The following is an 18,379-nucleotide window of genomic DNA, read 5'->3' on the forward strand; positions in this document are numbered from 1 at the left end:
TCTATGTGCTTCCTCTCTCCCTCTCTCTCTCTCTGCAGGTGGTCGGACTGGTCACCAGGAAGGATTTGGCCCGGTACCGGCTAGGGAAGGAAGGCTTGGAGGAGCTGTCCTTGGCGCAGACATGACTTCACCCTGGAGCCCGGCAGTGGCCTCGAATCTCTCCAGCTGCTCAGCACCATTGCCCTTGGGACACTGTGGAGGGGAAGCTGACCCCGGCCTGCGTTGTCTCGGGCATCCTGCAGTCCCTCATCCTCCTCAAAATGGCCGCCTCGGTGTCCTCCTTCACAGCTGCCTGCCTCTTCACCTCCTGTTCTGCAGCAGGCTCCGCTCTGAGGCTGCCGAGGGCTTTGGGAGAGGCACTCCCCACAGAGATGAGTGTTGGCAGCCCCTCCTCTCAAGCATGCCTGGGGCCGTGGAGGGCTGCTTCTCCTTGGTGCTGAGCAGCCGTCCCTCTGGCCCAGCGCTCACCAACCGTGCCTTTCAGCCTTGGCGTTATCTGGCCCCGTGTCTCAGAGGCTGGTAGCTCCCTTCCCTGTGCACTCGATTCTTACCTGCACGTAAAGGAGGTCTGGAGCCCCACTTCACCACTGCCACCCCTGGACCTGCCTTTCGCCTCTGTACCCACGCTCACCTGCAGGGTAGGATTGGACAGCGCCCGGGTGGTGTTGGTGGCCTGCACCGGCTGCAATGCAAAGGGCCCTTCACCAAGTCAGCAAAACAGTTGTTGTTTTTCCAGGCCTGGCAATATCCAGCCTCCACTGGATAATACGGCGGGGGGGCTTCCCCCCCAACTTCCTTGCACCCTCCTGCCTTTCCTGGCAGCTCACTGAATGGAGCTTTGGGGAGCTGTTCAGGAGTTAGTCCCTCTGGATTTCCACCAGAACTGCCTGGGTGGATGGTCTGCATCAACCCCTTCAAGACAGACCTTGTTCTCCCTGGTCCCTTTCCTTGCCTGCCTGCCTGCCTGCCTTCCCTCGTCTGCTGCTCCCGGGTGAAAGTTCTCGCGTCACGTTGGAAGAATCCATAGAAGGTTCTCTTCCATACCCCTGCAAAGGGGTAGTGTCTGTGTGTGTGTGTGCTCTGCAGTCTGGCTTTTCGGTTTGAGTTTTGTGGACCAGTTGTAAGACAGCCCCTTTCCTTTTGGAAGGGTGGCGTCTACCTCTCACTCCTCCTCCCTGCCTGGTGCGGCTTCTGCCGGTAGCTGCTTGCTGGAACGAGCTTGAGGACTAGCAACTTGCCAGAACAGAAAAGCCTCTCTACATGGAAGGAGCAAACTGCAGGCAGGTTGAAGCAAGGAAGCAGGGTGCAGCTGGGCCTCCCTGGCCTTAGAGTTCAGGCATGAGCGTAGTCGGGCAACCAGTGGGCTTGCTTTCCCAGGTGGCGGGAAACCCTCAGTCTCAGTTTACACTCCCTGCCCTCGGCGGTCAACCACTTGGCCGCCTTTGCTGTTTTCGATGAGCAGAGAAGCTGCTCTTGTGCTGGAATAAAAACCTATTTATACTTTTTTTCTTCCCTCCTGCGTCGAGCCTGCTTTCTTGCTGCAACGACATGGCTGGTGTTCATCAGGTCAAGCGTGGTTCTGCCGCAGGCGCTGTTGTGGGAGGGGCCCTTCCTTGGAGGTGGCTGGCGCCACCTCCCACCCTCCCTGCTGATCAGGTGGCTCCCCCCCCCACAAGAAGAGTCCTCCCTTGGATTCCCTACTGGCCAACCAGCTTTCACTCCCTTCAAGGACCCCTTGAAGGAGCCTTTGGAAGGAAGCCCATTGGCTGGTGGGGAGGCTGCAGGCGGGAGCTGCTGGAAGTCTCTTAGCCTATGGGAATGTTTCCTTGAGGCCCCACTGATGCAGGATCCTCTTGGGGATGCTTCCAGTTGGAGATGGGGGTGCCCAGTGTGGCAGTGATAGTGGCCGAATCATGGCTGGCACCGGCCTCTCTGTTGACTTCTGCCCTGCCCTGGTCCTGAGGGGTTCAGGGGTCAGCCTGGCTGAGTGGGAGACTTGACCACTGTCTGATGCAGCGGAGTGTCTGTGCAGTGAAGGGAGAGAGTTGAAGCCGTAGCAGAGAAGTGATGAGCACGGCTGTCTACAGCAGCAGCCAGGACATCTTGCCCACCGCTAGGCCAGGAAAACGGTGGGTTGTCATTGCACTCTGCTAAGCATTCTGGGTTACGGGAGGGGTGGGGACGAAGGGGCTGGTATTTGCTACACACCCCAAGTTGAGTGCCGGTCTTGTGGTAAAGTCAAAGTTGTGCCATTGGGTTAGTGGCACCCACAGCGCCCCATGGTTGTCTTTGGTAGAATACAGGAGGGGTTTGCCATTGCCTCCCCCCGTGCCGTATGAGATGATGCCTTTCAGCATCTTCCTATATCTCTGCTGCCAGGTTTAGGCGTTTCCCCTTGTGGTAGCAAGTATGACTTGCCCCTTTGCTAAGCAGGGCCCACCCTGTTTGCATTTGAGTGGGAGACAAGAAGTGTGAGCACTGGAAGATATTCCCCCCTCAGGAGCCGCTCTGGGAAGAGCAGAAGGTTCCAGGTTCCCTCCCTGGCAGCATCTCCAAGACAGGGCTGAGAGAGATTCCTGCCTGCAACCTTGGAGAAGCCGCTGCCAGTCTGTGATGACAATACTGAGCCAGAGGGACCAAGGGTCTGACTCGGTAGAAGGCAGCTTCCTATGTGCCTATGCCCTCCTTGCATGCAAAGCAGGTGCTACAGCCCCTCTGCTACTGGGCCATCGGTCTGTTTACTGTAGTACATGGACTCAGTCAGAGTAGCTTTCCAAGGTTCCAGGCAGGACTCTTTCCCAGCTGTACTTGCAGGTGCTGCTGGGGACTGAACCTGGGAGCTTCTGCCTGCAAAGCAGATGCTCTGCCTCTGAGGTAGGGATGTGTTCTTTGAATGTGTCCACCCAGTTATAGATGGCTGTCAGTAGTCTCCGGGAGATGGCTGTTGATTCCTCTAGACCAGGGCTGCTCAACTTTGGCCCTCTTGCAGCTGTAAAGTAAAGTGTTCCATCACGTCGGTGATAACTCCTGGGGACCACAGAGTCCTGTGGTTGTCTTTCGTAGAATACAGGAGTTTACTATGGCCGTCTCCCGCGCAACATGAGGTGATGCCTTTCAGCATTTATTTATTTATACATACATACATACACACACTTATATCCCGCTCTTCCTCCAAGGAGCCCAGAGCAGTGTACTACATACTTGAGTTTCTTTTTCACAACAACCCTGTGAAGTAGGTTAGGCTGTAGAGAAGTGACTGGCCCAGAGTCACCCAGCTAGTCTCATGGCTGAATTGGGATTTGAACTCGGGTCTCCCCGGTCCTAGTCCAGCACTCTCACCACTCCATAGGAGTTCCCCATAGTCTGGGAAACATACCAGTGGGGATTTGAACTGGCAGCCTCATGCTTGCTAGTCGAGTCATTTCCCTGCTCAGCCATTAGGGGGCATCCTGCAGACGTCAGAGTGGTATGTCAAGATTTGGAAGAGGAGGGAGAGCAACAAGACTGGAAGAATGCTGGGCTGGGGGTTGGATAGAGAAGGTGGGAGGCGAGATTTCTTACAAGTCCCAGAAGGCAAGAGAAGGGAGCCCCCCCTTTCTTCCAAATCTAAGCAGGGCCTGAAGAGCGGGGGCATAACATGGGCGGAGAGAGGGAGCCCGTCCTCGAAGGGGGTCTCTCTCTCTCTCTCTCTCTCTCTCTCTCTTCCTCCATCAACCCCCAGCTTTGGCCCAGGGGGGGTCTCTTAGCAACCAGCCCTTGCAGTGATCCGATTGTGACAGAATGGAGCTGTGGGCAGCTCCCTGCAGGCAAACTGGCCCGTCTCTTCCAGGCAGGCCACTGGTAGCCTCCGTGTTAGCCGGCCATGGATGTGATGTAGCTCCCCTTCAGCGGCCGCGGCCCTTGCCTGGAAGAGGTTACGATGAGATACGCACTGCTGACCATGGTGCTCAACTCCCTGGTGCTGCAGAAGGACTCCGAGCGAGACCCGGCTTCCTTCCCCCGCGAGAGGATGGCTCCGCCCTGCCCGGAGAAGACCAAGCTGCAGCAGTTTCGGGAGAGCACCTTTTGCTGGCTGCCTGCCTTCTGCTGGGTGGCCGAGTCCCCCTGGGGCGTCCACCTGGCAGGGATGGCGGTCTTGCTTCTGTGGGCAATGGTGGAGATCTGGGTGTCCTCGTGGCTGACCGCTTTGCAGACAAAGCCACCCCGGCCGGTGGTGCGCTTGGTAAAGAGATGATACTGCTCAGTCACCAGGAGACGTGTGTGGGCATAAGGAGCCTTATGCTGTCTCCGACTCTTGGTCTGTCGAGCTTGGTGGGATCTACGCCAGGGTTTCTTAACCTTGGGCCCCCAGATGTTGTTGGACTACAACTCCCAGAATCCCCAGCCACAAAGGCCATGTCTGGGGATTCTGGGGGTTGTCGTCCAACCATGTCTGGGGGCCCAAGGTTCAAAAAGCCCTGATCTACACTGGTTGGCAGCAGCAGCAGCACTTCGAGGATTTGGGCAGAGGTCTTTCTCAGCCCTGCTTGGTGAAGATGCTAGGGACCTGGGCCCTTCTGCAGGCAACCCAGGCACTCTGTTGCTGAGTTACAGCCCCTCCCCAAGAAGACACCCACACCCAGACATCCTACAGCAAACTATGGCCACCTCCCATTAATAAGCCAAGACAATCCCAGGCAAAACTGAAGCAAACCCACTATAACAGGGATCCTCAAGGTTGGGTCCCCAGATGTTATTGGACTTCAACTCCCATAATCCCCAGCCCCAGTGGCCTTTGGTAGGGGATTATGGGAGTTGAAGTCCAATAACATCTGGGGACCCAACCTTGAGAATCCCTGCACTATAAGACCAGCTTGTGGTCCTCCAGCTGTTGCTGAACTACAATTCCCATCATTCCCAGCCACAATAAATTGTATCTCCAGCGAGGAAAAGGGAAATAAATGCACCCACCCAGCGAACGCAGGCTGGTCATGCATTCCAGAGGGCCCGGGCCAAGCCGGCTTGCACATGAGATCATGCACAAGGGGCGTGGCTAGAGCCCCGGACAGCCCGCATGAGCCCTCCAGGGCTCATTCTCAGCCATTGTGTGCTGGCTGAGTGGACACACTTCTTATTCGTTAACTCTCCCTCATGGAGAGAACAAATAAAACACATGCCCAGCCAGCAAACAGGCTCGGTCTGGCCCACAGGGCATATTCCCGGTGCGCCCCCATCTGCGGGACGCCCCGTGCCCTGCTGCACTCGGCAGTAGTGCATACGCCCACCCTTAATTACCCATTCTGTTCAAAACGTGGCGGGTCACGGCACCAATTAGGCGGTTCCCAGGAGATGGGCAGCCCGGGTTCCTTGAACCCGTCTGCCCAATTCGAGCACCACCCCTCCTCCAGGGGCTGTTCCTGGTGTCCCCCTTGTGTTTCTTTTTAGACCGTGAAACCTCTGGAGACCGGGTTGCCAAACCATCTTCTTTTTCTATTCACTACCAACATTTGAAAACAGAGCTCCGTTTTTTCTTTTTCTACCCTCATACAGGATATCAAACCAGAGAGAGAGAAAGAGGTTGAAATACCCCAACCAACACGTAGGTTTATTCCATCTTCACCTTTATGAGCTTCTAAGTACCGTTATGATTGCAGTTGTGTTGTGTTGCTTTCACAGACAGAATCAGGGGCGTAGCTATAACTGAGCAAAAGGGTTCAAAAAACACAGGTCCCCAGCTCCTGAGGGCCCTCCAGCTCCTTCCCACCCTATTTTCTTCACTATCTCCCTCACTGGAGGGCCACCAGAGAGAGGGATGAACACGGGCCCCCTCTCCCCTAGCTACACCCCTGGACAGAATGGCCCTGGTATTTTGAAGAGCACCTGTTTCCAAGATCTATAGGATAAGATGAATCCTCTAACACTGCTTCTCACCATTCACACCCTTAATGGTCTGGACCAGGAGTCTCCCATCCTGTATGTGCACTTGGGATGTGCTTGAATTGCTCTGGTGCCTCTTTGGACAGGCACATGGAAACGGTTCGGCCTTCTACAGCCGAATCCTTTAAAACTTGGCATAGAGGCACCTTTTAACATGGCAATTCTCTTTATTTAGCAGGGGGAGAATAACCGGCTCCATCCACCCCCAGCACAGTACCTCCAGTGACTGTTGCTAGGGTCTATCTTATGTTTCTTTTTAGATTGTGAGCCCTTTGGGGACAGGGACCCATTTTATTTATCTTATTTATTTATTATTTCTCTGTGTAAACCGCCCTGAGCCATTTTTGGAAGGGCGGTACAGAAATCAAATCAAATCAAATCATAAATAAATAAATAAATAAATAAAATAAAAGAGGCAGACAGGTCGTTACTTCTATGCTGGCGAGCCTGCGATGCTGCCGTTCGTTAAATCTGCTGACCCCTTTAAACAGCTGTGCCGATGGCATGCTGTGGCTGACCACGCAGATGGGGTTGGTGCAATGCCATTGGCATGCTGGTGCCATGTGAGGGCTGCTAGGAGCAGCAGCATCCCATTGGCGGGGCCGTTCAACGGGGAAAGTGGCGGCTGTCCTGTGCTGCTGCTTGGAAGTTAGATGTAATGAGCACCAGCTCCGCGATGGGGCGTCACGGGGCAGCAGTGGCTCACCTCTCCCCGCCCCCTGGGACATGCACAAAGCATTCCGTGCACACCCCTAATGTGCACCCGCCATCTTGCAACCCAGCATTGCCCATATGTGGATGGCCCCCTGGCCATCAAGTCAGTTGCCACAGCCAAGCCGGGCCATGTTCGGTGGCAGCTTTTAAGCAGCAGAACCAGCTGCCACTGGAGATGCTGCACCACAGCTCGACATTTGCTCTTTATAGACTGGGAGCGGGTAGGAGGTGAATGCGGAGCTGGCGACATCAGCAAGGGCGGCCAACTCCCAGGGGTTTGACCATGGCAATCACAAACCAGGTTTCCCCTCAATTATGCAGGTGAAATGATGAAGAAAGCTTAATAGCAATAGCAATAGCAATAGCACTTACATTTATATACCGCTTTATAGCCGGAGCTCTCTAAGCGGTTTACAATGATTTAGCATATGTGTGCTAAGTGTGGGCAGTGTGGGCAGGTGGCATGGTGTGGCAACCACACCACCTGGACAGACTAAAGAGGGTTTGGGGGGGGGGCAGGGGGTGGGGAGGCCCTGGACTTCTGCCCAGAAGTCCAGGGGCAAGAACGCCTCTGCTCCCCCACCCCTATTTCAGATAGGCTGCAAAGTCATCTCTCCCCACCACCACCCAGGACAGGCTTTTTTTCGGCAAGATACCTTGCATATAGTTAGTTAGTTGTTTATTTACGATCGAACAACAATCAAAACAAAATATACTCGGTAGGGAAGGAAACAGAGAAAAGAAAAACTAACATGTTATCAGATACATACAGTCAAGAACCTTTGGCAGCGGCTGATTGTTGTGCTCTAGCCTCCCTTAATTTGATCGATGCATAACAGAATTTGGCCACCGCCAAGGATATTGTTGAGTCCCTGTCTTCTAATAAACATATAAGAATCGTCTCCTCCTCCGAGTGGCTTTTGAGACCTTTCAGGTACTGGGATGAAGATAAATCTCTTTCAACGATGTAAAGCCATTGCATATCTTGGTTTTTTAATTGGCTCCCGTTGGGCAGGGGAATCCTTGTGTGATGTTGTGATGATGGTTCTGTCCCCTCCCCATGCTGAAAAGCATTGCATTCCTAAAGAAGCTGCTATCTGTGTGCTGCTTTACTGTTTTACTGTGTGTGTGTGTGTGGTTTTTTTTAAAAATAAATTTGTACTGTTTTCATGGTTGAATCAATTTGTACTGTTTCAAAATCACCAGCTGTAGTGTATTTTTTAAAACGTTTTAAATGGAGTTGTGCTGTTTTTAAGATTTGTTTTTAATATTTGTACCTTTTTAATGGTTTAATAGATTTGTACTGTGTGTAAATATGTTGTGAACTGCCTTGGGATTGTTTTTAGGAAAGGCAGGATGTAAATCCTAACAAGAAAGATAGAAACAAGTTAGTACTTTGAAATGCTGAATAAATAATGGTGGTGGTGATGGTTGCCGTTGTTTCTAGGCTCTCTTTGTCTTTGCCGGACACCAGCTTCAGATTTTGCAAGGTAGGTAGAACACTGCCTGCCGCCAGAGCCTGATTCGGAAGCCGTCTTCCAGCCCACGCCAGCTTCCCCGTGAAGACAGAGAAGCCTCGGAAAAAGTCCGATCACCTTGACCAGCATCTGGCAAGAGCAACGCCCCCCTTGGATCTTTGTGAATTGAGGGCCAAACGAGCCCTTTTGGGGCCGTCCTGTGATTGGAACTTCTTTTTCCTAGCTGCCACCGGGGAGCAGGGTGATTTAGATCAGGGCTGTGGTGCTGGGAAGGCGGGCACAAGGCTAATCCTTCAATCAGCCCCTCACCAGCAGGGTCATGAGGAGAGAGACTCCTTGTAAAGCCTACAGGGATAAAATCAGTCCTCAAGAGTTTCCACAGAGGGGGAAACATTTGGGTACAAAGGTTGAGCTAGTAAGTTTTCCTTCCCGCAGCTAACAGTTCCCCAAGTGGTCCTCCACCCTGTGGTCCTCTAGATCAGGGATTCTCTACATCGGGTCCCCAGATGTTATTGGACTTAAACTCCCATAATCCCCAGCCAAAGGCCACTGGGGCTGGGGATTATGGGAGTTTAAGTCCAATAACATCTGGGGGCCCACCGTTGAGAAACCCTGCTCTAGATGTTGCTGAACTACAACTCCCATCATCCCTAGCTAATGGGAGTTGTAGTCTAGCAATTTATTGGGAGTTGCAATTCAGCAATTGTGGCTGGGAGTTATGGGAGTTGTAGTTCAGCAACATCCAGGAGGACCACAGCTTGGGGAAACCTGCCCTAGTAGGTTTGGTCCCCCTAAAGTGTTGTTGGACAAACTAAGAATTGGTCTAGCCATCGTTATTAGTCATGCTGGCTAGTTGCTTACAGGCTGTCAAGTTCCGAACACAAGTTGCCTGAGGTGACAACAGAAGGGCTTCTTCTGATGCTGGTGCTTTTTGCTGATAAGTGTGTCGATCCAGATGACACCTTACCGGCCCATGTGGTTAGAAAGGGAATTTGCTGACAGCATGCCCATTGGGACATCTTGCACGGAAGCCATCCTGACACCCTCCTGGCTCTGTGGCTCTCTATTTACCTGAATTTGACTTTTCCCCAAGCCCCCCACCCAGGTTTTCTTATATTAGAAATCAGGAGGCCATCTTAAATTTAGGGTCCTGTTCCTTTCGAGTAATCTGTATTTAATCTCTGCTTTTTAAGGGGGCCATCATAAATTCAGAGTTGTCTTCAATTTGGGTAAATCCCTGCTGTCCCACTGTCACTGCTTCTTTCACGCCACCTTTTTCTTCTGTTGGGCTCCCAATGACCTCCCCCCCCTCGGCTTGATTTTAGGAAATAAACCACAAAAACTGCACTTTTAGAAACAAGATAATTTACTGCCTTTTCTTCCTGTATCAATTGTATGTGAAAACATTGCTTTGTCTTGTTTTCTGCAGTTATGAGCCACTTTATTGGGGAGACAGATATTCTTCCATTGCATATCCAGATGTTGCATATCCAGATGTTGAATATCCAGATGTTGCATATACAGATGTGGGAAACTGGCATCACGATGATATTTTATGTGCAGAATATGATAGACATAGGTCTCCTTCACCGATTAGCAAAGCCAGCCTAAAGGACCCTTGCTTCTCTTCTTCCTCCTCCTCTTCCACTTCTGCCTTTTTTCTGTCCCGTTTAAAGAATCTGGACTTGTGCTCTACTTCTGAAAAATGGTCAAGTGCTAAAGATTCTGTGGGGACATTAGATTCCCGGCCGGGAGATGAAATGTCAGAGACCAAAGCTTCCATTTCTTGCTCTGAATTGGACTCCTCTGTGAGCAAAGAGAAAGAGAAAACGGCTCCTGAAGGAGAAACAGAAACTAGACCTTCCTCCCTGGAAGAAGGTGAACTCCAACCTCTGGCTTCATTTGCACAAATAAATATTCTGGAGAGCTACGAGAAGGATGACCATATCGTCTTTGTGGAGAGATCGCTTGCAATCCATATGGGTCCTGTGCCACCTCTCCAGGTCAAAAGTCCCACAGTGACAGAGGAGAAACCTACCAAGGTGGACTCTATGAACCAGACATCATTTTCTGATCAGGAGCAAGAGGAAGAGAAGAAACCCACAACGTTGCACTTTATAGACCAAAAGTCACTTCAGAATATTGATAACCATATCAAACACAAGCACATGGCTTCTCTGCAGGGGTTGGTTTGCACTGTGAAGAAAACCGTCCTGAAGGCCTCTGGTCAAACCAGACCATGTTTCAGGCCAGATGTGACCTCTCGCGCCACTTCACCTTGGGGTGATTTTGTGCCAGACTCTTCTGTCCTGAAAAATATGGATGAGAAAACTAGATGCTTCCTTGAGCAGCATGTCAAAAAGAAAATGGTTCAGTGGCACTGTGGCATCCCCACGGTCATCGCCCAGTCTTTTGACATGGTTCAGTCCTCCCTCCAATCCTGCAGGGAGCTTGAGAGCAGTGGCAGGACAGGGAAGGAAAAACAAACAGAGGTGACGAAGGACTCTGGTAGCCTGGCAGGCCTCATTTCTCCAGGCAGAAAGAGCCCAGCTGTAGTTGCCAGGCATACAGAGATGCTTCCCAAAACAGAGGAGGATGCTGTTCTGCACTCAGTGGATCCGCAAAGAATCAGAAAGCTCACTTTCCATGCAGCCGTGAAGAAGCTGGAAATTGCAATGGCAGCCTTTCCGAGTGTGGTTGAAACCTCCTTCCAAATCTTTCGTACTCTCTCTGACAGGGTTCTGCCCAAGCTGATTCGTTTTGGCAATAAAGCCTTACGGTTGAAGCACCCCTCCCTGACCTTCATCGGTAAAGAGGCTCTTTGTATTATCGATCTGAATATCAAACACAAACGCTTGGCTCATATATGGAGTCTCCCAACGCTGTCTATTGAATCGGCAGCAAAAATGACCTCCAGTTCTTCAGAGCCTGAAGAAGACCCCGCAAAGAGATTGTCCAAGAAGAAGCCTTATATTGCTGAAAGCATTTGGGAGCCGGATCCTAAAGGAAAGGCATTGCATGCTGGTGCATCTGACATCCTAGACTCCTCCATTTCACTCTCTTCTCCCAGTTCGCTTTCTTCCCCCTTGGTGAGTGAGATGACCACCGGTTCTTCAGAGCTAACAGGTCCCAAAAAGGACATCTCACAGGGGGTCTCTTATAAGCCTCGTGTGACCATAAGCATTCCAGACACTTGGCCCAAGGAAAAGATCCGTGCTCCTACCATGAAACCACTGGCAGTAACCCCAGAGTTACCAGAGTCGTCAACCAGTTCATTTTCTTCCTCCTCGTTTTCTCCTGAAAAGTTATCCGAATCTTATGTCAGACCTGCTCCTTCACAGAAGCTTTTGACTAGCAGTGTTTCTTCACAAACCGAGAGAACACTGGAAGACCCCAGAGTGAAGACGCCTCCAAGCCTTGAACCCAAGGAAGGAGTAGAAGCTGATGGGAAAGGGACCAAAATCGAGAAAGAAGCAGAAGCTGAAACGGAGGAAGGCGCAAAAGTAGATGGGAGAGGAACTGAACCCAAGATGGAAGAGGAGGAGCCCATTTCAAGAACCAGCATCTTCCTGGAACTGGAGCTGAAGAAAGAGAAACTGAATTTGCACTTACTGAAGAAGATCGAAGCCTATCTGCAGCCACAGCAGCGAGCCGCAATAGAGTTCAATGTGGATGTCGACAAGGCGGCAGGCAGGAAAGCCAAGAAGCCAGCCCCAACCCATGACCGCTCAGGCCCTGCCACCCGGGAAAAGCCACGCCGGCCCTTCTGCTATGTCTGCATGCCTCTGGATGAGACCGGATCTACCGTCAAAACCGTCTGCTGGGCCCTTCCCAAGTGGATTTTGGAAATGAACGGGTACCGTGTCCCTCAGGTGGCACGGTTTGAGGGCAGAGGCAGAGGCCCAAGGCCAGCTCCGAAGTGAGCCTCTGATGGGAAGGGAACCTCCTGCAACATTTCAGCCAGCGGAAAGAGGACAAGGGGGGATCTTGCCAAGCAAACTAAGGGTGTGGGGGTGTGGGGAAGGGGGGGAAAGCTATTAAAGATATTTGCCTGTGGAAAGTGCTCCCTGCTGCTTTTCTCTCCCTACTACTACTATGAATATTTATATACCACTCACTCTTCTTCAACCCAAGTTCTCAAAGCGGTTTACATAGAAAAACAAAGAATACATACATAAGATTGCCCCGTTCCCAAAGGGCTCACCATCTAAAAAAGAAACATAAGATAGACACCAGCAAGAGCCACTGGAGGGATGCAGTGCTGGGGATGGAGAGGGCCAGCTGCTCTCCCCCTGCTCAACAAAGAGAATCACCACTTTAAAAGGTGTCCCTTTGCTCAGTTAGCAGGGGGAGAGGAACTGGCCTTAACCAACCCCAGCTCAGCATTCTGAGTAAATACTGAGTTAACGTCTATAAAATATAAGGAGAAACTCTCGCCTTCTGTCTGCCAAGGCCCGTATCAGGTGGTGGTAAATCCTTGCTGTTTCTCTGGACTTTGCTCCATGTCGTGAGAAAACAGGTCGTGGCTCTTGAAGACCTTGAGCATTGGGATGAAAAGGGGAGAGGGAAGCTGCAACTCCAAGTGTGTGGGGGGTGGTAAGCGGTTTCAGCGTGTGATGGGGAGGGAGAGCTGGAGATCCAGGGTCCTTGAGCAGAAGAGTTACTTGGGGAAAGTTGGTGAGAGAAGAAGCCGGCTGTCTGGGGTTCTGAGCCACATGTCCAGGACACTTGGCCCAGAAAAGGGTATTTTCAGGAGGCTGATTTACACTGAGGGTTGGAGGACTGTAGAGGTACAAAGACAAAATCCCAGCGAGGAAATGGGTCGCATTAGTCTTCTGCAGCAAAACAGATCAAGCAAGAGTCTTGTGGCACCTGGGTGCTTTCCAGCCTAGCTGCTCAACAGCAGCAAACTGCCACTGTTCAGGCAAGTCGCATTCGTAATGTAAAGAGCAGTCTCGTGGAAACTAACAATCCGAAAAAAACAGCAACTTTTTAATGCCGGATATACGACGTCAAAGCTCTACATTGCAGTGATTACATTCGAAACAAGGCATTGGAAATGTGAACGGCACCTTGGTGTCCACGTAGGGACTGCGGTGTCACAACGCAGGAAGTGTGGAAGCACACTTCCGAGATACGTCCTGACCCTGTTGCAGGGACTAATCGGGAAAGCTCCCGGGAAGATGACCACATGGCAGACAGCAGAAGCTTGAACGGATGACTGGCCTGGAATCCCCAATAATTGGCACCCATCTCCTGGTGATTTTTAAAAGCAAGGCAGAAGATTTGAAGGGCTTGATCTTGTGCAAAATGCTGAACAGCAAAATTTCCAGGGGGTGGAAATCAGAGTGGTCAGTCCTAGCAACAAAGAAAGCTGCCATATACTGAGTCAGACCGTAGGTCCATCTTGCTCAGGATTGTCTACACAGACTGGCAGTGGCTTCTCCAAGGTTGCAGGCAGGAGTCTCTCTCAGCCAAAAAAAAAAAGAGAAAGAAATCTTGTCTTCTTATTTCTTGGAAATGCTGCCAGGGAGGGAGCTTGGAACTTTCTGCTCTTCCCAGAGTGGCTCCATCCCCTGATAGTGACCACTTTTCTAGTCTCCCCTGCAAACGCAACTAAGGCGGACCCTGCTTAGCTAAAGGGACAAGTCATATTTGCTACCACAAGACCAGCTCTTCCCTGCTGTTGGGGGTTGCGGAGCGGGGTGTGTGTGTGTGTTAATTTTGTTGTTATGCTCTCTCCTCCTTCGATTCATGGCCTTTCTGCAAACAATTGTGCCCCAGATAAATCAAGGCGCAATGGATGATATTTTATCTTTTTTAAATGATGTTTTCTGCTCAAACAAAATAGATAACGTCGCGAATAGTAAGATTTCGTGATTTGGGCTAAAGAATTAAGTACAGCAGCAACGAGGAGTGCCCCATTCCTCCCACTTCCCTCCATTTCATTTTGCACACACACCGTCTTCAGACTCTCCCCATTACGCCCCGCGCTCCACACGAATTTGGGTCGGTGCAATCCTATATCCCGCCTGCCCTTTGCACAGCGCCCGTAGCAGGGCGCATCCAAAGTGCGCATGTGCATCAGCTCCAGCGAAACCTGTGGTCTTCACGCGTGCGCACTCGGGCAAACTGAAGCCGGGCAGCTCTTCCCAGCGGCACCTCGGGGGCGGAGTCCAGGCGTGTGGCTGGCGTGGACGAGAGCGCGCGCCGACCTCGCGGGAGCGGCGCCAGCCTAGATGGGAGCAAGGCGACGCTTTCAACGCAGGCGCGGTGGCCAAGTGGTAAGGCGTCGGTCTCGTAAACCGAAGATCACGGGTTCGAACCCCGTCCGTGCCTCGCAAACCGAGGGCTCCCTCCGTGAGAGGACAGGAAAAAGGGCTCATTTTTAGGGCCATTTAGCGGCTGGAAGCGAAAGCGGAAAGGAGTGGCGGCTGGAGAAGAAACGCGGGGCTGGCTCGGGGGCGGCGTCCTTACGTTAAAACTATCGCGGGAAGGGCATTCACACGTGAAGGTGGTGCCAAACTCGCGTCAGCGTGGGGTTTGCTGCTCCTCCTCCATGGTGCAAGACCCTCCCACCCCGCTTCCTCCAAGGCTGGATTTTCCACGTTCGGTTTTCTCTATCTCTTTTGTACGATCTAGATCTATAACATTAATATATCAAATATTATATATTTATATATAATATAAATCAAGTTTAAATATCGCACAAATGTCGAATTTCGGACAGAAGTTAGTAATATCCTGCTATCTTGCCAGGGTTGCCAACTTATGCTTTTCTGCCCCTGCACTCTTCAGAGCAGCCTGGCCTGCACAGTTAAGCCAGTGACATTGGCCCCCCAGGAGATAAAGAGCTGGAGGGGCGTGAGTTGCAGGCCTGGCGCAGGGGCGTGTACAGAAGCCAGGTTGGGGGTGTCAAAGGGAAACATCACCCCAGATATCAGAAGTCACTGGACGCAAGGGGCGCAGGGAGAGGATGCTCTCTCTCAGGGAGGAGAGCTGGGCTTGTAGTAAGCATGAATTGTCCCCTTTGCTAAGCAGGGTTGGTCCTGGTTTGCATTTGAATGGGAGACTAGAAGTGTGAGCACTGCAAGATATTCCCCTCAGGGGGTGGAGCCGTTCTGGGAAGAGCATCTAGGTGCCAAGTTCCCTCCCTGGCAGCATCTCCCAGACAGGGCTGAGAGAGATTCCTGCCTGCAACCTTGGAGAAGCCACTGCCAGTCTGTGAAGACAATACTGAGCTAGGTAGACCAGTGGTCTGACCTATGTTCCTAATCAAACCTCACATGTGATAGCCAATCTGGCCACCAGGGGACAGCAAATTTCTCTTATTTTTAATGCACTCGGACACATTCCAAGAGGGGAATTAAGTTGAATGACAGCCATAAGCGGGACAGGGAGTGGGGCAGGAATAACATAAGCAACAGCGAAGTTCTCGCCCTTGTTTTTGGATTCCCGGGGATTCCTCCAACCGTGCCTCAACAAGTGATTATGGCTCTTTAAACTGCCAGCGAGTGTGGACCCTTTCAGGTTTCCTGGAAGCCAGTGGGAAAGTAATTGTTGGTCTGAAACGTGGGGAGGGGCCCAGTTTGGAAGAATGTTTAGGAGTAAGAAAAAGAAAAAGCTTCTGCATTTTGTGGCTTTCCAGTGGCGGAAGCAATTTATGACTAAAATGTTGTTAAGTGCCAGCTTTCATAAAATATGAAAACATGCAGGGTCTGGCACAAAGCCAGGCACCAGGGGGTGGAGTGCTGGAAATGAGGGAGTGAAAGAGATGGTTCTTGTCCAGTGGCTGAACGTGCAGACTGCAGAATATTCCACACACCACCTAAAATGTCCCTTTTCTCTCCTTAGCCTGATAAATGAGTAGAAAAGTTTATGTACTTTCTTCTTTCTTGCTGATTCAGACCTCCCTGCATCCCATCCCATCCCACAGCATCACACATTCAGCGCTATTCCTAGGCAGGTTGTGCTGACAGTTTGCTCTTGAGCAGTTAGAATGTTTCTACTCATTCCGTGACATCCCAGCTACCCAGCCAATGGCTTGGGAGTGTGTGCAGTGCATTTCAGTAACGGGGATGGAGATTGTGCTTAATGTCTATTCTGGGCTCACCAGGATCCAGCCTAAGTGTGCCTGTGTTTTCTTAGCTAGGACTCAGTCTGTATCATATGGATTGCCTCTGAGCATGTGCGATATGCATATTCTCTTCCTCTGAGCAACCTACATACTTAAGTTTCTCCTCACAACAACCCTGTGAAGTAGGTTAGGCTGAGAGAGAAGTGACTGGCCCAGAGTCACCCAGCTGGTATCATGGCTGAAGGGGGATTTGAACTCGGGTCTCCCCGGTCCAAGTCCAGCACTCTAACCACTACACCACGCTGGCAAATGTTACAATGCACTAAAATAAAACGTCATGTAAAACCCAACCAACAATAAAGCAGGCAAGAAGCATCTTGGGTGCCCCCCCCCCCAACTTGGGTGTTCAACTTCTGAATACTTTATTTGTTACGTGCACTTAGCCAGTTTCCCCACTTTGATGCAGGTCTGCAGGCAGGAAGTGTCCCCACCATAGAAGAGAATGCATTTGAGTGCCTGGCCCAGTATTTCTTTATACAAGTCTGTATTTTAGTTGTGCGTTATTAGCAAATAAAAGCTAAATGGAGTCGCTTTGACTTTTAAAACCTTAATAATAAGGGTACAGCACGATATAGAAGAAACATGTGCAACTGAGTGAGAAGGGGACCTTGGAAAGATTGTGAAAATTTATTTAGATCAAAAGGAGTCTGGAGTCGCGATGTCCTCATGAGAACAATACTTGGAAAGTCACTGAGGAAGACACTGAGGAAGTCTCGAAATGCATCTGACTTTATAAGGATGGATCTAGGAGGACTCAAACTCACCTGGAATCTCAAGATTATATGATCTAGTCAACATATGTCTGAGGATGTTTACAATACTTGAATTAATTACCTAACCAGGATATGTCTGAGGACTTTTAATGTATTATGACATTTCAAAACAATCCTTGTGAAGTTTTAAGTAATTGTATGCAGCATTTTAACCTTTTTAAAATTTATTAAAAATACCCATTTATATTCTTATCTTGTGTAATTATATATTATTAACCTAGGACCATATTACAATTTTTCCGGATCTTTTGTATTGCTTTGGTTTACCTTTGGATCACCTTTGGATCACGTTCATATCCTGCTTTGTTTTGTGTAGTGGGCTGCTTCCCCCCCTAAATCCTGCCCTGATTGTAAGCGCCTTGGGGTAGGGGTGTCTTGCACATTGAGGGAGAGATATTTTATTTTTCATCATCATCATCATCATCATCATCATCATCATCATCATTTATTTATTTATTTACACAGTCAGACAGGTGTTATTGACTGGTTTGTTTTCTCCAGACATGAGTCCTTCCCAAGGACTTGGGATGGCAGAATTTTATTGTCAATGTTGTTGTTATAGATATCCTCGCAGAATATAGGCTGTTCCCAGTAAATGTATGTATTGGTTTATTTCGGCCCAAGGCCAGCATAGTTCCCAGTAAAGTTGCTTTTTGTAATTGGCTGATGGTGATTTCTGTGGCCCCTACGGTGTTGAGGTGCTCTTCAAGTTGTTTGGGAGTTGCTCCTAGGGTGCCAATTACCACTGGGATCTGGGATTAATTTATTATTATTGTTATTATTATTAAAAACCTAAACTGGTTAGGGGTGGGGAAGGGGAGGTAACTGCCTCCCGATTTGATGTGCCTTAGGCTGCGGGGGTGGGTGGGTCCTCAGATGTTGCCGTACTACAACTCCCACCATCATCACTGCAGCTGGGGATGATGGGAGTTGTAGTCCCAGCGCCAACAACAGCTGGGAAGCCAAGTTTGAAAACTCCTGTCTTGGGTTGCTGCGCCTCTTTGCCCAGCTGGTCCTGCCCTTTTCGGCTGCGGGGTGGATTCTGCGGGCGGGGTCACCTCGGGAGCTGGCTCAGAGGGTACCCTGACTTCCAGGTAAGCAGCAGCGTCGCCGGCTGGCAACAGCTGTTTGGCGAAGAGGCAGGGTTGGGCTACCGCGTAATGTTCTTCGATAAACAGGGTTGGGCCCCCTGTGCTGGGGAGGGGCCACTCTTGGCTCCGATGGGAGGAGGCGGCCGCGGACTGTTCAGCAACACTCCAACTGCTGCCAGTGCCAGGGCAGCAGAAAGCGGCTGTCAGGCCGGGGCGGCTTTCTTCTTTGGGGCAGTTTGGAGGAAGCTCGGCGCGGGGGGGGGGGGCTGC

General features: G+C 50.8%; 2 protein-coding genes, 1 long non-coding RNA gene and 1 other non-coding gene across 5 annotated transcripts in view; all 4 read left to right on the top strand.

Annotated features, from left to right (window-relative positions):
* Nucleotides 1-1,512, top strand: part of CLCN7 (chloride voltage-gated channel 7) — a 31,803-nt gene extending 30,291 nt beyond the window's left edge. For both annotated transcript variants that reach the window (XM_053277078.1, XM_053277079.1), the window contains exon 25: nt 39-1,512. In XM_053277078.1, coding sequence (XP_053133053.1) covers nt 39-125 — 87 coding nt within the window. In that variant the 3' untranslated portion in view covers nt 126-1,512. The remainder of the gene's footprint in view (nt 1-38) is intronic.
* Nucleotides 1,513-3,824: 2,312 nt separating this feature from the next.
* Nucleotides 3,825-12,104, top strand: LOC128336356 (uncharacterized). The gene is made up of 4 exons (XM_053275798.1): nt 3,825-4,222; nt 5,530-5,578; nt 8,078-8,120; nt 9,538-12,104. Exons 1-4 carry the CDS (start codon nt 3,920-3,922, stop codon nt 12,029-12,031), a joined length of 2,889 nt encoding a protein of 962 aa, XP_053131773.1. The 5' UTR covers nt 3,825-3,919; the 3' UTR covers nt 12,032-12,104.
* A 2,271-nt stretch (nt 12,105-14,375) lies between these two features.
* TRNAT-CGU (transfer RNA threonine (anticodon CGU)) lies at nt 14,376-14,447 on the top strand. Its single transcript has one exon. It is a non-coding gene; the product is annotated as a tRNA-Thr (tRNA).
* A 940-nt stretch (nt 14,448-15,387) lies between these two features.
* On the top strand, nt 15,388-17,210 carry LOC128336743 (uncharacterized). Its single transcript, XR_008312058.1, has 2 exons — nt 15,388-15,661; nt 16,804-17,210. It is a non-coding gene; the product is annotated as an uncharacterized LOC128336743 (long non-coding RNA).
* Nucleotides 17,211-18,379: the final 1,169 nt, after the last annotated feature.

This window comes from Hemicordylus capensis, chromosome 13 (genome assembly GCF_027244095.1).
Source record: "Hemicordylus capensis ecotype Gifberg chromosome 13, rHemCap1.1.pri, whole genome shotgun sequence".
Lineage (NCBI taxonomy): Eukaryota > Metazoa > Chordata > Lepidosauria > Squamata > Cordylidae > Hemicordylus > Hemicordylus capensis.

Coding starts and splice junctions, on each gene's coding strand:
- LOC128336356 (XM_053275798.1), top strand. CDS start 3,920: ATGAGATACGCACTGCTGACCATGGTGCTCAACTCCCTGGTGCTGCAG. Junction 4,223..5,529: donor CCCGGCCGGTGGTGCGCTTG/GTAAAGAGATGA, acceptor ACCCTCATACAG/GATATCAAACCAGAGAGAGA. Junction 5,579..8,077: donor TGAAATACCCCAACCAACAC/GTAGGTTTATTC, acceptor CGTTGTTTCTAG/GCTCTCTTTGTCTTTGCCGG.